The sequence below is a fragment of the Alexandromys fortis genome, unplaced genomic scaffold, assembly GCF_014885135.2.
Source record: "Alexandromys fortis isolate MF-2015 unplaced genomic scaffold, M_Fortis_MF-2015_v1.1 scaffold_118, whole genome shotgun sequence".
NCBI lineage: Eukaryota > Metazoa > Chordata > Mammalia > Rodentia > Cricetidae > Alexandromys > Alexandromys fortis.
In genome coordinates, this window is record NW_026068010.1 from 2,197,358 (window position 1) to 2,215,114 (window position 17,757).

Below are 17,757 nucleotides of genomic sequence, written 5' to 3' on the forward strand. Positions count from 1 at the left end.
CCCCCCCCCCCATCAGCACCACAACCCAGGCACTGAATGAAAAGGAGTGAAACCAGTACCTACAGCCAGCCCTAAGGTTAGATGCCTGGGGTGGAGGAATGGGGGCGGGGCCACACACCATCAGCCCTAGTGAGGGCTAGGCCAGCACCCCAGCAGGCAACCAACCCCAAACAAGATATTTGCCATCTTATCAGGAGGCTCCAGCCTGACAACATGCCCCACCACACACTGCCCTGCTTGCAGAGGTACTGTTTTTTTTTTTAATTTATTTATTATGTATACAACATTCTGCCTCAAAGTATGCCCGCATGCCAGAGGAGGGCGCCAGATCTCAGTACAGATGGTTGTGAGCCACCATCTGGTTGCTGGGAATTGAACTCAGGACCTCTGGAAGAGCAGCCAGTGCTCTTAACGTCCGAGCCATCTCTCCAGCCCCTCGCAGAGGTACTCTGTACGAGGTACTCATAGAGAGGGACTATACGAGCCTAGAGTCCGTACAGACCAAGTGGTGCAACCTAGACTTTCTGTCTGGGGTAACTGGGGCTTTAGGAGTAACTAGCCCTCATACCTCATGCTTTTTAAACTTCAAGATCAAGCCTGGTGAGATTACTTTCTTGGGAAACAGCCTATTAAAAGTATCTGAAAGGGAAAGGTGGCCCCACAAACATACCAGGAGTTCAATGTTGTTTTAGAGCCAGGCCACTGACTACCTATGTGTCTTTGTGTTGGCCAAGGAGAAAGGAGGCAGGTTCTGCAACACGAACTCTCCAGCTAAGAAGCAGGAGGGAAAGAGAGCAAGCCTACACAGTGGACTCCAAGAGAAGCTGGGATACCGAATGTGTGTCGCTCAGCAAAACCCATGACCTCGCATACCTAGCAGCATCCACACTGCGAACCGGACCCAGGTGCCCTGATCCAATTGCATCATGAGATAGACGTTCACGAAGATGCTCAAGACGGGAAGTATGGGGACAAAAGGTACCTGCAGAGACACGAGGCAGTATCAGATGAGAGGGGGCAAACTCAACAGCGTGCTCCAAACAGAAATGCCCCACGCATTCCTCGTAACAGCCTAGAAGAGGGACATCCATTTTATCCCCAAGGTTAGGCTGTTATTGTTATCTGTAAACTGTAGCTGCCTTAGTCACCTCCAGAGCCAAGGGATGCCATGACATCAGGACGTTTAATAAGAGGCCCTTGGAGACGAGGTGTGTGCCCCACTAACTGAGGACCGGGACACAGAGAGGCTCCTGTTTCTAGAGACATGCTCTGACTTAGCAAGGCATTTTGTGCTCCGAGGGTCCCCAAGCTTAAATTCCCAGGACTGGCCAGTCACAAGGGCCCAGCTTTCCAGCAGAAAATGCCTGTGACCCATCAGCACATCCCCTACAGGCCTGCTCACCTTAAATGAGAGCTTGGTTTTGCTCTCAGGCTGTCTCCAGATGATGCCTGTCACGAGCATGCAGAGGAGGACTGACCCTGTCATCACAAAGACCGCCCACAGCGTCCCTTCAGCCAGGGCCTCTCTCGCAAGCACGGCCACAATGCACACGATGACGATAAGGACGGCTGAGAGAGAAAAAGAAGAGTGGGGAGGAGCCCCCATAGAAACCATAGATCTCCCCAAGTCTTTCAAAAGGAGACTGCATCCGGGTCATGCGTTAAATGAGAACGAAAAGTTGCTGCCACTCATCTCTTCCACCTTCTTCCCCATCCCAACCCTGCTCTCATCCCTGTGGACCAGAAGCCACACGACACCAAGACAGACCTCAAACTCATTCCCAGGAAAAGGGGAGCTCTTACCTAGGAGACTGGCTGAAACATTCACAATTAGCCCTGAGAATTTGGATGGTTCCATGTTCTTGGGTGACAGGACGGTTTTCAGAGAAAACTTCTCGGCTACTGGTAAAAAGCCCCTCTGCGAGTCACTGGCACTGACATCATTCTGGTCTACTTGATCTAACTCGTCGGTGGTTCTGGCCATCTGGTATACCAGGTTAGGTTGTTCTGGTTGGTACCTGTAAAGACATAACCACAGCACGACCGTTGTTTCCTGCTTTTGTTTCCATTCCCAGCCCCACATGGAGGCTCAGCACCTCCTCAAGCACCAGCACATATGGAGTGAACAGATGTATGCAGGCAAAATATTCATACACATAAAATAGTAAAACTAAATCTAAAAAGAATTGCAGGTAGAACTCTGTGAGTTCAAGGCCAGCCTGGTCTATAGAGCCAGTTCCAGGACAGCCAGGACTACAAGAGAGAAACCCTGTTTTAAAAAGCCAAAATGGAAAAGAAAACACACACATGCCTGATGTGATGGCGCAGGCTTTTAATCCCAGTACTCAGGAGGCAGAGGCAGGTGTATCTCTGTGAGTTTGAGGCCAGCCTGGTCTACAGAGTGCGTTCCAGGCTGCCAAGGCTGTTACACAGAGAAACCCTGCCCACCCCTCCGCCCCCCCCCAAAAAAAAACAAAAGGATACACACACATCAGATGAGCCTTCAAAGATAAGGGCATGAGGCATGGGCTATAAATGGGAAGAGAATGGTGCAGTCTCTTGCAATACAAAAACAAAGGACAGATCAAGTCCTTCCACTTTGGGTCAATTCTCAACCTTGGTGCTCCACTCTGGGTGTAACAATAGGGAGACCACTGAACAGCAGTCCAGTGAAATGTCCCAGAAAGGTTCTCTTGATCAAGGAAGTAGCAGTGGCCCTTGGATGTGACAAGGTTAGGGCCCTTCTCGCCAAACCATTGTCCAGAGCTCAAAGTGAGGACAAAGATAAAAAGAGGTAATGCAGGGATTCCACTTGCTACAGGAAACTGGGGAATCGCTGACCACAGGCTGGTGGATGGACAAGCTCTGTCTGCATGAACTAACTGGACGAAGCTATTCTAAATCCTGGAGTAACTGCAGAGCCAGGGAAGAACTAAGACGGTGGCATGACTTCCAAGACACGAACGAGCTACCTGGAGATGAGACATGTTTACACGAGGACGGGTCCTTGCCTCAACCAGACAGGCTCTCGCCAGCTCTTCGAAGCAGGGTACCTTGTGAACTGCTTTGTGGGTAATCCATTCCAAGTACCAGAAGAGCGTGCAGCAAGACAGCTAACCGTTCTTCCCATAGACTCACCTATGCCTGGTGATTTGGCCAATTAAGAAAGTGGGTGGAGCGCAGGGAACACATTAGTGTGGAGCCCCTAGAACTGAATTAGGGGTGCATGAACTTGTCTGAGCTGAGCCTGCCAAGTCACTAGTAGGGACCAGCTTAAGTTTTATGGAAATTGGGTGCTGGAAGAAAACGAAGCCATTTGCCTTCCAAGGAGAAACGCCTTAAGAGAAGGGAGCTCTGGCTGAGTGATAATATTTGTGAATACATGTTCTCATGACAGGCCACCTCTGGCTGTCCTTAGAGCAGATTCCTGTTCCTCCACATCCAAGCAAAGATGGAGCTGAGGCCCATGCTCTGGGAAGCTGTGGGTGGGGGAGACACTGTGGATCCAAGCTCTTGTAGCTCTAAAGCCAATTTAATGCTACTGCCCTCAAAAGATGGGCATCTTTTGATTAGAAATTAGAATCCAGTGTCCCTCTCTGAAAGTTACACCACACCACAATACGGGACAGAAGCATCATACTGACCCGGTTTCATAGGCCTTAGATTTTGCTGATGTAATCTGGGGCTAAGCTCCTGGGATCATCTATGCCAGCAATTGGGCCAACTGAAGTTATTGCCCTAAGCCTTCTAAATTTTGGACCCCAGACTCAGACCAATGCTGGCGCTGCGGACTTGTCTTTAATCTTCTAGCATTTAGCCACAGAAATAGAGGATGTGATAGGAGGGACCGGATGTGTGGGAAGGGGGCGGGGCACACGGATGAGATGACAATGAGATACATGGGGGGGGGGGCTGACCACGGTGCACTTTATACTCAGCAGCCTCCAATTAAGCTAATATAGCCTAAATATTACACCTTATGAACTCATGAACCATTTGTCAGAAGTGTTGAAACAGCCATAATGGGGCTGTCTAAGATTTGTCATGGAAACCAGGAGAGCCAGACCTACCTTAAGACCAGCACACAGGCTGCCACCAGAGAATAGGCCAGGAGTGTGCCAATGGACATGAGGTCTACCAGGTCCTTCAATTCAAAGAGGAAGGCCATCACAGCTGGGGAGAAGACAGACATCAGGGTTGCGAGTGGCCCTCGGCCCACATTATAGTTAGGACTACCCCTCACCTCTAATCTGGGGTACACCCAGCCCCACCCTCACTCAGCCTGATCATGAGAGAAACATTGCTCAGTTGAAGACAGGCTCAAGTTGAAAAAGTTCTCAAGACATAGAAATAGTTAGCATTGACATTTGCATAGAATACTTTCTTCTTCCTCCTCCTACTCCACCTCCTCCGTCTGGATAATCTTCCCAGGTAAACCCAACTACAGATGAATACTGTATGTTAGCAAGTTCAGCTAGGAGTTTATAGCTAGTGGATGGGAGACCCAGAATCTGCACCAGATTCTTATTCTTCTTTTCTCTCTCTCTCTCTCTCTCCGTCTGGATAATCTTCCCAGGTAAACCCAACTACAGATGAATACTGTATGTTAGCAAGTTCAGCTAGGAGTTTATAGCTAGTGGATGGGAGACCCAGAATCTGCACCAGATTCTTATTCTTCTTTTCTCTCTCTCTCTCTCTCTCTCTCTCTCTCTCCAGGGTTTCTCTGTGTTAAAAGCCCTGGCTGTCCTGGAACTAGCTCTGTAGACCAGGCTGGCCTTGAACTCACTGAGATCCACCCGCATTTGCCTCCCATGCATGCCACCACCTCCCAGCTTTTATCAGATTCTTGCAACTCTGACCCCGCTGTGACTTCTGCCACATGTTGGTGACTCATGGACAGCCACATCCATGCGTCCATCCATATATCTATCACCTACCCATTCATCTTCCCCATCTATCCATATTTATCTGTATTCATCCATCCAGCCTTCCTCCATCCACCCATCCGTCTCTCTATCCATCCTCCATCTGCTCATACCATCTGGGCATCTACCCTCCATCATTCTTCTACCCGCTCATCTTTCCTTCCTCCATCCATCCACACTCTATTCCCACATGCAACTATCCATCCTTGCTCCATCCATCCTACCATAGCCATCAACCACCCATGCCTCCTCCATCCACCATTCACTCAGCCAGCCAGCACTGCTGAAGAGTTCTAGGTAACCAGCCTTGAAGAGGGCAGACCACGGTGTCTGGCCTGCTAGCGTATCACCTAAAGACACATGTATCAGGAAATAATGGGGATGGGAGGTCCTATAAGCTCCTACCCTAGGCAGGTAAGTAAGGAGGGAAAACAGTCATCCTCACATGTGAAAAGTTCCCTAAATGGTACTATCCCTGACACCAAACCAACCTTGCCATCCTGCCACCCAACGATGGCCTTTAGAAGAACTGGGAAGTCTGGGTCCAAGGCACAGCACTAGCCTAGTAAATACCAGCTCAGTCTCCAGTGGTATGATAAACATGTGTTTGTTTAAAAGTTCCCTGTGCGTCTATTAATGTCAATGAATAATGCCAAAGTTCCCATTTAAACAATAAGTTGGCAGGATCTACTTTGGGATATTTTCAAGTCACATGCAAATCAATACAAATTAAAGCAGACCACGACACTATCAATTTCCCATAAACATCTCTGTTTATGAAGTCCCACCAGATCAATGGAAGCCAAACAAATTTAAGTTGACGATAATACTAAGATCAGAGAGTAGTGGAGGCCATCCATACAATCAGACTACCTTCCGCCCGTGCATGCTGCACCCGCCTCCAATCTCGGTCACAGAGAAGCCCAAACTGCTACCGTGTGAGGTGATTTTAGAGAACCAAATGTTAATCCCACCAAAGGTGGGGAAATGGACAAATACTCGGCTTGACAAGTGTGTGCACTTTAAAGTCACCTGAAAGGTCATAGTGGACCTCCTTTTATGAGTACAGCAAGGAAACCGTATCAAATTATGTGGGAACTGAACAAATTCCTCAGTTACTTGAGTCTGCAGGTCATATTGTGACCTGGTGCCCAGAACCTGACTACTATAATTACATGCAGAAATACTGGTAAATAATTTTGTTTTCTTTTTTTAATATAATAATAGTCACAAAACTAAAATGCTTTACTAAGGTATACATACTAATAAAACTGGTAAATCATTTGTCCATTTGAGATGACAATTTAATCAACTGTCAGTCAGTGGTGGTGTCACATGCCTTTAATCCCAGTGCTCAAGAGGCAGAAACAGGAGGCTCTCCGCAAGTTCGAGGCCAGCCTGCTCAATGAAGTGAGCTCCAGGACAGCCAAGGCTACACAGAGAAACCCTGTCCTGAAAATCCACAGATGACAGATGGAGACAGTCTTACTAGCTGCTATTTGACAGGACACTAAGACACAACTTGTGTAGTACCATGAGGGTTCTGTAAGAAACTTCTTCTGGCATGGACACAAACAGGAATCAGAAGCAGCTCCGCCTTCCTGGGTGTGACCCTGGGTCACCACTTCTCGAGCTGAACAGTGGGCTCTGACCTCAGTCGTGAAAGGAAGAAACAACAGACTGCAGGATGCAGGGCAGTGTGCACGCGGGCTTCCTTCAGGTCCCCCAATATTGTCCAAAGGTTCTTTAGTTTACAGAGATCATCTATCACAGCTACACTCCCGGGGATGAACACAACTGCAAAGAAAACTCCCTCTGCTCTGGCTCTATCGCTGTTTGAGGGCAAACAGCAAAACCCTACATATGCTCCCTGGGAAAAAGATGGTACAAGCTTTAAAAAAATGACTGTTCAGGGCATTCATGCTCCAGTGAATGTATAAGCTAAGATGCATGACACTAGACTTGCTGGAGCTTACCCGTGAGTCCTGCAAAAGGCCAGCCTACCAAATGCTACACAAGGAAGCACTCAATAGGCAGAGAAGACAGGTGTCTTTGAAAGGATACTTGTATGTGTGGGCTCTGCTTACAGAGATCACAGCAAAAGTTAAACTCTAAGAACAATTCCATCCCATTCTCTGGAAACCTGCTTTATTTGTCTTTTATCAAACGTACGGTTATCTAGGGCTAGAGAGCTGGCTCAGCAGTTAAAAGCATTGGCTGCTCTTGTAGAGGACCCGAGCTCAGTTCCCAGCAAACACATGTTGGCTCACAACCATCTGGAGCTCCAGTTCTGGGGGACGTGATGTCCCCTCTGGCTCTCATGGGCACCAGTCATACACTAGGTGCACACATGTATAGACAAAACACCTATACACATAAAATAAATCTCTTTTAAAGGCGGTTATCTTTCAGTGAGCCCCGTTCTGAGTATAAAAAGCTGTAGTTTCGAAAGCGCTAATGGATGAGTTGCAGTTTTCACAGTTCACGCGGACGAGCAGACGTCTAGGTGTCACCCTAAGAATGCTGACTGAGCTGCTCAAACAGCAGAATGGGAAATGTGTCCCAGCGTTTACCGGCAATGGCGCCCGAGGTCAGCGTAGCAATCACTGGTGTCTTGGTCCTCTCATTGACTCTGGCCAAATATTTAAACAGTAATCCATCCTCAGCCATAGCGTAGATAACTCGGGGCATGGGAAACATGGAGCCTAGGAGACTGGGTGAGAAAAAGGCAAAACACGCGAGTAAAAATACGGCACTGGTCAAAAAGGCCTCGGAAGACCCAGGCGTGACCACCACCAAGGAGAGGTATCTGCCTGCACCAAGATCCACTCCCTCCATAACGCTTCTCACCCAAGGCTCTGGGACTCAGCGCCTCACAGAACTCACACTGTAGGTGTAAGAGCAATGAAAAGAACGGGAGCACCTGACATAAGGGAGCGTGCAATCCAGGAGCAACATCCACGAGGGAGCGCTGGCACTGACACCTTCAATCATTCCTGGCTGAGGCCACTCATTATTAGCAAACAGTTCCTGTTTACACAAGCTGGCGGGGAAGCCCTGCAAGCGTGCGAGCCTTGCTTGCTGCGTGTTGCAGTTGGGGGTTATGTGCCTCATTAAAAGGCACCCACTCTTTACTTAAAGGAGCTTCTGCCTTACAGCCAAACTAGAAGCCAAAAATGCAGCGATCAAAGAGGGGGCCTGGTTCAGAGGTCAAAGTCAGGAGCAGGAAGCCATTTCCTTGCCAAGCTTCATGCAAAGTTGGCCCCAGTTCTTCGCAAAGGTATGGTGGCTTCCCCTTACCAAGTTTCACTTTCTGTAGTCAACGACAGTATGAATATTAGATGGAAAATTCCAGAAATATGCAATTGATAGTTTTACCTTTTTAAAAGGTCACTACAAAATAATTCTTCTATTATACCCTTAGCGACTGGTGTCAATCTCCCTGTGCCAAATTCATGTAGGGTTTGGAACGATCTATTGTTCCAGGAATCCATTAGAGATCTCAGAGTGTAGCTCCCCGGGGATAAAGGAGCATACCTGTATTAATAACACAAGTAACTTATAGCAACAAAATGCACAAGCCACACCATTGGCATTGGGATGTTGGGGTTCGTACACACAAGCCATACCATTGGCATTGGGATACTGGGGTTCGTACACACAAGTCACACCACTGGTTGTGCTGGGGTTGGCAGCACTCAGGAAGCTGCTCTCACCTGGCAGACAGTGCACAAAGGGAGCCGACGGCCACTGCATACTTAGCCCCTTCCCAGCCACTGTACTTGAAAGCACCAGGCAGTGGGCTGTCGGTGTCGAGACAACAGTAAGGCATCATGAGCGTGAGGGCTGCGGACACCCCGAAGTAAGCTACGAAGCAAATGAGGAGCGACGCCACGATGCCCACAGGAATGGCCTTCTGGGGGTTCTTGACTTCTTCGCCTGGAAGCAGCAGATGTCAGTTGGTGAGGGAACCAGAGCAAGAGGTGTCGCATCCTCTATATGATCACACTAAAGCGCATGCCCCACAGGGCTCAGCCTGCCCTTCCTGTGACAGAGCAGGGCCCTGGGTAACGCCCGCCACACAACCACAGCCCGAGAGGGTGTTCCTGACCTCTCTATCACAGGTCAGCTAAGGGAGAGGCTCGTTTCCTTTGGCTGAGAGAAGCTGAGAGGCTCGAGGGAGCCTGACCTCGTCCGTCTGCCAGGACGTTGTTATTACAATGGCCTGGGCGTGCAGATATGAAATCAGGCTGCAGCCACACTGTCATTGTCCCGCGCTAACGACACAGCCCTGCTGACGTCAATGATGTAATTTCCTGTCGGGCCCTGCTCCTAGGGGAGGTCGGAAGGCAGCAAAGAGAGTAAGAAGAGATCAGCAGGAAACGACAGACCTACACACAGTTACTCCTGTGGGACCAGAGCAGCGAGTGGAGTGTGCCAACAGGAAAGGAATTACTGGCGGTGGTTGCAAAGGAGCAGGGCCCCACGGGAGGGGAGTCCACATACCTGTGGTGGCGATGCAGTCGAAGCCCACGAAGGCATAGAAGCATGTCGCTGCCCCTGACAGGACGCCAGAGAACCCAAAGGGCATGAACCCTCCCTCTCCATGTTTCACATTTGTGTCACTACGGGGAGAAGAAAGAGGAAAAAAACGCAAAGATTAGAACACCTGCTGCACAGCTTCATTTGGGGGACAGCGCTGCTCTAAAAAAACCACAGTGCTTAAACCTCCAGTCCCCAGCCCCCCAGTGAGGGCGCTCAGAGGATAGCAGGCCTCTCCTCCCCAGGGCCCAGGGCCCAGGACCCCAATGGCACACACTATTAACTTTTCCAGAAACATTTTCTACATAAAGATTTTGATAGGGAGAGGCAGAAGTCTGATGGGACACAGGCGAATTTTGACGCTGTGTGTGAGCTCTTCCCAGTCTTCTCCCCCGGAAACCATCGGCTGGGAACACAACTCTGACCCAGGCCCCGTGTGCACCAGGAGCTTAAGTCTAAAACCAGACCTTTCTAAACAAAATAAGGTTTTACACAGGCAACTGATATTCAGTCAACCGCCCCATTCCCTGAGCTCCCGTGTAAATGGGGGGAAATTACTGCAAATAAAGTGCGGGTGTTTGCTCTCATAAAGATGGCTGGAGAGTCCTCCACGTGAGGGAGTCTGGGAGGAAGATGTGGGGCTGTCACTGAGGGACAAGCGACTCTATATGTGACTACACAGGGCTATTGTGAGAAAATGCAAATCTATAGCTGGAAAAAGGAAAATGAATAAATTAATTAAATAAGACCATTTATAGACAACGAAAATGGAAGAGCTGGGCACCTGGCCGGTAGAAAGCTGCTCCTAAAGCAGCAGTCCCCTGTGACCCAGCAGTCCCACCCAGGCAACAAATGTCACCCTGTCTGGGAGGTCTGTGGGTGCTGTGTAAACCATCCCTACGGTGGCCAGTGGCGGGACGACTGGGAAACGCAATTACTGCTGCTAGCCCATGCGAGCTGCAATTACAAACGTGAGCCCTCACTCGCCACCAGGAAAACAAGAAAAGCCCTCGCTGTCTCACTCCCGCCTGTAAATAGCAGCCAATGAAATATGACCTCCAGAGTTTCCAAAGTCTACTGTGGCGCTTCAAAGCGTATTTTGAGTTGGCTTCACTCCACCCTCAATTCAAGCGGACCAATAAATGTGGCGTAAATATAACTGACTCCAGGATGTTTGGGAACGAGGCAGTGAAAGTCCACATTTCTCCACAGCAGAATTTGTAAAAGGAAAAAAAAACACTTTTATTTGAACTGATCATTAGAGGATAGGAGCACTGGGAGTTTTGTGCATCTAATGCCACACCTTCCTATTTCCACTGCACTCGTAATAAAGGCAGACACCTGGGCTGTAGCCAGTGCCCAATGTGGTGTTCACGACGGCTCAGATCTCTAGCGCGGGCAGCACCTTCCAGCCTCCCCTGTAGCTACATGTGGCTACTCACTGGATTCTGGTAGAGGGAAGGAAGAAAGGGGTAGAAGCATGTGGATGGGCTGGGGTGGGGATGTGGAAGAGGTGTGCCGGGCTCACCTTCAGACACTGTGGGCATACCATGTCTGTACCTTATTCTAGTTTCCCTTCTGGAAAAATCTAGGGTATGTTCACACACCCAGTCCAGCACTAAGGAGTGATGAACGCCAAGAGTCGTCACCACGAAGGACAGAGAAAATGAAGAAAAGACATCTGGGGTTCCAAGATGGCCAGCCGCTCTCAGGGAAAGCCACAGTGTCTCACAAAAGTCCCCTCATCGTGGCAATTTCAGCACTAGCCTTAACGAAAACAGAACCACAGACAACTTCCCCTTCTGTGTCCTGAGACACCAAGATGCAGCTGAAAATTTGACCAAGATTAAAATGACACTGTAACTATTGGGCTTTGTTTCCTCAATGTCTGGGACTTGCAGAAAACACTGTAGTGCGGCGGTGCTGAACACCTTTGGTCCCAGCACTTGGGAGCAAAAGCAGGTGGATCTCCAGGAGATGGAGGCCAGCTAGGTTTACACAGTAAAGAAATACATTAATCAATTGTCTTTTAAAAATAAAACTCTTCAGCTACTTCACTGGAAAAGGAAAACAAAGCAAAGCACTTTTACAAGATAAGTTAAAATCATGTAATATTTAAAGGTACGTGTTATCCTACAAATTGCATCACCTGTATGTGACTCAAAATACCAAATACGGAGAACTGTCGCATGCCAAAGGAACACATAAAACAAACTCACTTGTCCCCACAGAGAGGGCTGGATCTATTCCAGAAGTCCTCCTCCTTGAGCTGCCAGTTTTTAACGGAGCCTTTGACGAATCCCGACACCATGATGAAGCACAGGACCAAGACGTTAATGCAGGTGAACACTTTGTTGACCATGGCTGACTCTTTGACACCGAGAGTTAACAAGCCTAAGAAAAGGCACAAACAGAAAGCCGTGTGGAAGTGTTGGCCAAGTACCACACATGAGTTCTGTTCATTCGGGGACAGGGGACAGGGGACAAAAAGACAGAGGAGGAGGAAGACAATGGCACGAGACCTCCAAAGATCTCTGAGTCTCAGGGAACACGGCTGAACTGTGTGTTGCTCTAGGAGCGGAAACCAAAACAACCACAGATAGTGAGATGTTCGCGTTCCGGATCCTTAGGGATTGGAGGAGGGCACTGTGCTGCCCTCAAGGTCTGCAGAAGTCTGGACCGTGGCAGTCAGCCTTCCATGACGAGCAAGCCCTTGGTGGAGGATGGGCAAAGTCTTGATCCTTGCATCAAGCAGGGGAAAGAGACTACAAGGAAGTTAAAGGGAATTTATTCTCTCTGAGGAAATGTCATTTGGTTCAATTTCTTGGTAGGACGAGGGGTTTATCGATGAGGAATGATGCAGGTTTACTTGGCGATACCAGTCATGATGGCAGTGACCATTCCTCATGTTCTAGGAACTGGTAGCATATATGATCCCTCCTCATACTTAGTATACATAAAATAATGTCTAAGTTTGACCAGTTCTGGCTCATAAACTCACATTAAAAAACAAAACAGAATAATCAAGTGACCCCAAAACATCCTCACAGCCTTGGGACTCCCACAGTTTGGAATTTTAAGTGCCTCTCTTACACACACACACACACACACACACACACACACATACACACACACACACTCACACACACAGAGCGTTCATGTAGTTAAAGTATATTCCACTAGGTGGTGCTGTTGGGAGTCAGAGCACTTTTAAAAGGTAGGATATACTGGGAGATCACAGTCATGAGGGCTGCCCTTGAAGGGAATTGTAGAATGTAGGGCAGGATGGGGCCCCTTCCTTTCTTTCTCTGTCCAGTTATGAATGAACAGTTTGGCTCAGCCTCAAGGTCCCATCACAATATTCCTCCACACTGCAGACCTGAAGTAACGGGGCAAACTGACCATGGTACTGAAGCCTCAAATACTGTGAGCCTAAATAAACCTTATTTCTTGAGACGACGCGAACTACAGTGATAGAAAGACAGTTATCACGTGGCTAACTTGTGATAGACCTGAAAAGGGGGCCAATGTCACCCAGGAACCAATCAGTATGATATGAGATCACGCCCTTCCCATTGGCAACCTCTACACATTTATTAAAAGTCATTGAACACATCAGGTAAATTCTGAAATACTGACGGAGTCAATAGTCCGAGGGGAACATGGCACTATGCTCCTGTGTGCTGTTTTCTTCAGTGTCCCTCCCTCTCGTGTTCATGAAAACAAAAACCTAACTAGAGTAGTGCAAACATATTTTCTGATATTTGCTTCTGCCAGCTGGACCGAGAATACAGCCAAGGCTGGCCTGCGTGAGGTGACTTCGGCTATGCAGCGTGGAAGGAAAACTATGTTACTTTCAAGATTTATCCAGGACTTCATAACTTCTAACGTCTGATGAGAACTATGTTCCTTGCGGGTCTAGCAAATGCTCTGAGGAGAAAGATGCTCATCTGAGCATCAGGGACACCGACCACTGTCACCAGCGAGCAACTGCCATTGGCGGTGTCCTGCAGCACCTGGAACTTTCAAATTCTGCAAGAACAACTTACACATTGACAGGATGTTTTCATGGTTGCCAAAGTGTCAGTAAAACCGCCCCAAATGCCTTAGAGCCCAGGCGTACATTCCTCTTCCAGAGGGCGCTCACCGCCCCATGTTTTCCGGGCAGATGAACTACTAATTTCTTATTCAAATGGTCACCCGCTGAGTCAAAAGGAGGGATAGCCTTCAGTGCTAACAAGACCTCACCCGAGATGTACCACAGACCTCAGCAGCTGTTACACAGGCAAACCCTGGAATAATCTGTAAGCAACCATGGGGATGGGGACAAAACAAAACTGTCTACGTACATTACAAAAGAAACCAAAAAAAGTTGGGAGAGGCACCAAAGAGGCCAAGCAAGTAAGCAAGAGGGGTTGGGGTCTTGCTTGGTGGTTGGTAACAGCACTGGTCACGCCTGGTGAGGCTGAGCACTAGTATCACCAATACATGAACGGACAAATAAGTGTAAGAAACAATGTAATCTTACAACAGGAGTTTTACCCATTGCCCCCAACACAGCCTGTCTGTCAAAATGGGGCTTTACCTGTTAAGATGAGGATTATAATCACAGCTAATATGTCAGGGTTTTCGGCCAGCACCCCGGGGGCATTCAGGGCCATGTGATTACGTGAGAACTGTCCAATGGGTTTGCCTATGAGCTCGTCGAAAGTCGCACTCCAGGCTCTCGCCACACTTGAAGTACCTGCCACAAAACACACGGTGACAATTAGAGGAGTGATGGTTAGTGGAGGCCCCTCCTCAGGTCTGCCGTGACGACGCCCATTCAGGGTCTTCTTGCCACGTCGCCATGGAGCTGCGGAAGCTGAACCATAGCCTATGCTACAACAGAAGAGGCAGCTTGACAGCCTGGGGAATAAAGCCAGATGCTCTCAGGGGCTGCTGGAGCTCAGAAAGAAGTACATTGTATCCTCAGCCAAGATCTATACTGTGTTTCAGGGGTGTGGGTGTGAGCGTGTGTGTGTGTGTGTGTGTGTGCGCGCGCGCGTGCGCTACATTGATGTACAAGAGTAAATCTTGATCATAAATTCAGACTTCTGATTTTTCAGCTGTGTATTAATATAGCGACAGCAAGGTGCATTCAGTAGAAGTTTGCACTCTGAATTTTATCTTTTAAGGGTCTAGCAATATTTCGCCTGTAGCAATGCTGGAGAGAGCCAATGACCAGTCAGCCCTGCCCTTGAGGGACAGGAGTGGGACGCTGCTTCTAGATGAGGACATTGTAGTTTGGGTGGAGGGTCTGCACTTGGACTGCCTGTATTTTCACTATATTTATATTTTCGAGGGGAGCGTTGATTGGCAGGGCCTTGGCATACAGCCCAAGCTGGCCTCAAACTGCCTCAGCTTCCCAAGTACTGAAATCCCAAGAGCACACCACCACATTCATTTTGATACTTTAGTTATATGATCTACGTATTAGTATGTAAGACTGACGAGCGGGGAAGCATCGGGATGTGCAGGTAAAACACACAGCATGACATATATGAGCGTGACTGTGTGTGCATGTGTATGTGTATATCACAATAAAATAAATAAATAACTGCCCTCCGCAACTGACGCAGCCTGACATCATTTGCTCGCTTGATTTACTCAAATGACTAAAGCCAACAAGTCAGGAAACCAATTTCCAAATGCAGTCTGGTAACCACTGCTTGGGAAGTCCTTCCACGAACCCTTGGCAGCAGGGGAAATGGCATCCATGCCCTAAGAACTCACCTCAGCGGTGGTCTACAGATGAAGTGACATCATCTCGGAGCCAAGTCTATACCACCCAAGCCTGCCACTTTGCACCTGAACCCAGGGGTCATGGTTTCCCCCAGACTGCAAGACCACAGTGACGGTACATCTCACTTCTAGGAGCCAGACCCAAGTGCCCTAGCTACAGAGAACGAGGGGGCTGTGCCCCAACAGCAGGCAGTACTGTCTGCTCTCATTCCTTTTCTTTGATTCTGAAGATGCCCGCTGCCTCTCCGGTGCTGTCTGTTAAGAAAGGGCACTGGAGGGACAATATTCGCACCTGGCCTTTTCCTTTCATTCCAGGGGCCCCGCCCAGGACTAGGGTCTGAATTGACCAAAGAACGCAGGGGGATCCACACAAGGACTCAACTTCATTATTAGCTCTCCTGCTAAGTGTTTTTCCAACAACTCAAAACTTTAACCTCATTTTTCATCCACTGATTAGGAATTCTGTGCACGAAGGCTATGAGCCTAATGGAGAAAAATGGTCTGTCTGCCCTGCCTGCTCAAGGAAGCCGCTTGCTGCAGTGATGTTCCAAGCCCTGCACTGCGGGATACCCCAGCCTTCCTTCCCAGGCCACTTTGTTCCCATTTCAGAATCACGACTTTAAAATGCATAGCCATAGTCACGTTCTTTAAAATCGAAAAACTCTCCTCCCTCAATAGCAAAGCCGAGTATGGATTCCCAGCTCGTTTTCATGAGTCTCAGAACTCCGGGACTCCGGGAAAGACTGGGATTTTGTTGGTCTAACAGCAACCAACACTTCAAGTTCACGGCTGTTTTACGCCCAGGTAAACCACCTGGAAATGTAACAGCCCATTTTCAAAAGCTCCGCTCCCACTGAGAAGTGTTGCCATGTGAGCGGCATCTGTGGTTGCAAGGCTGGAGGCTGAACAGGAAAAGAAAAATGATGAATTTTACATTAGAACCACTAGAGCGAGCTCTGGTGGCTCGCAGACACTGGAGCTGCTAGGAGAGAGAAGAACCGCCTGAGCATCAGTGATAGCCTAACGAGCTGGCTATGGCATCCCCCATGCAACCCAACAGGACCTGGAGGTCCCTGAAGGCGGTGACAGGACCATGGCCAGGGTTCGTTGTGAGAGGGGAGTAGACTGGGATTTCACAGGCGGTTGTGTTTAATGCTAAGGCTTGGTGACGTAAATAAGAAAGGCTGGGTGGGCCGGGCGGTGGTGGCTCATGCCTTTAATCCCAGCACTTGAAAGGCAGAAGCAGGTGGATCTCCGTGAGTTCGTGGCCAGTCTGGTCTATGGTGCTAGCTCCAGGAAAGGCACCAAAGCTACAGAGGAACCCTGTTTGGAAGAAAGGCTGGGTGGGATGGAGGATCAGAGTGAACAATGGTTTAAAACAGGCAGAAATTTAGACCTAGATGTTCTGCCTCTTAAGTAGTTTCAAGGGAAGAAACTGTGGCTGTGTCTACAAGTACATGTGTAATTATTTATGAGAACAAGTATAATACAAACAGCGCAGAAGGTCGTGCAGTAAGGTATCTTGTACTTATAAACCCATAGACACAAGAAGAAGCAGTCAATGGAATATTGCCATGGAGAAACCATTATGATATTTTGATTTATAAAGAGAATACACACACACATACACACTTAGGAGTTGGGAGTATAACTTAGTGAAAGGACATATGTCTAGCATATGCGAGCCCCTGCATCTCTACTCAACCCTAACTTGTTAACAATGGGAAGGCCCTAACTGTTCGCATCACACACCTCCAGTAAAATGGCCAGAGCAAAGTGATACTCAGTAAATACTGTTTCTGCTGGTTATCAGGTTGGGTGTTTCTATTCTTTGTACTTTTCTGTCTCCCAAAGTGTCGTCTATGGTGATATATTTACTGCAATGACGGGAGGGGGGCCTAGCAAAAACAACACTACGTTTTAAAGTTAGAATTATCCTATGCATCCAATGGATCAGCAAGGATGGTCGTAGTTGGCCTGGCTTGGTCCCCGCTCATGGGTTAGCTTTTTGTCAACTTCACACAAGTCGCAGTCATGGGGAAGAGAGAGCCTTAACTAAAGGGTCATTTCCACCAGAATGGCCCGTAGGCAAGTCTTCAGGGCTTTTCATGGTTAATGATGGATATGGAGGATGAGCTGACTACGGGTGCCAGCCACCCCAGGGCTGATGGTCCTGGGTAACGTAAGTAGGCAAGCCAGTAAGTAATGTTCCTCCAGGTTCTCTGCTCCAGCCCCTGCCTCCAGCTTCCTGCTCCGACTTCCCTCACTGATGGAATGCAATCTGTAAGCTGAAATAAACCCATTGTCCCCAAGTTGCTTTTGGTCTTGTTTGTCACAGCAACAGAAAGTGAACCAGGACAGATGCAGATGAGTGACGTCACAACAGTGACTCCTAAAGACCCCTTATTCCCTGCTAAAAGCGAGAGGCACACACACAGCAGTCAAGCTGGAGGCCCCTGGAGATACACTCAGTCTTTGGGGGAGAGGAGAGCATCCGTAACAAACA

General features: G+C 48.5%; 1 protein-coding gene across 2 annotated transcripts in view; it reads right to left on the reverse strand.

Annotated features, from left to right (window-relative positions):
* Window positions 1–17,757, reverse strand: part of Slc7a1 (solute carrier family 7 member 1) — a 70,586-nt gene that overhangs the window by 5,716 nt on the left and 47,113 nt on the right. For both annotated transcript variants that reach the window (XM_050161953.1, XM_050161954.1), the window contains 9 exons: window positions 14,053–14,211; window positions 11,687–11,861; window positions 9,432–9,550; window positions 8,642–8,864; window positions 7,499–7,638; window positions 4,071–4,173; window positions 1,804–2,018; window positions 1,403–1,569; window positions 874–982 (listed from right to left, as the gene is read on the reverse strand). In XM_050161953.1, the coding sequence (XP_050017910.1) occupies window positions 874–982; window positions 1,403–1,569; window positions 1,804–2,018; window positions 4,071–4,173; window positions 7,499–7,638; window positions 8,642–8,864; window positions 9,432–9,550; window positions 11,687–11,861; window positions 14,053–14,211 (1,410 nt within the window). The remainder of the gene's footprint in view (window positions 1–873; window positions 983–1,402; window positions 1,570–1,803; window positions 2,019–4,070; window positions 4,174–7,498; window positions 7,639–8,641; window positions 8,865–9,431; window positions 9,551–11,686; window positions 11,862–14,052; window positions 14,212–17,757) is intronic.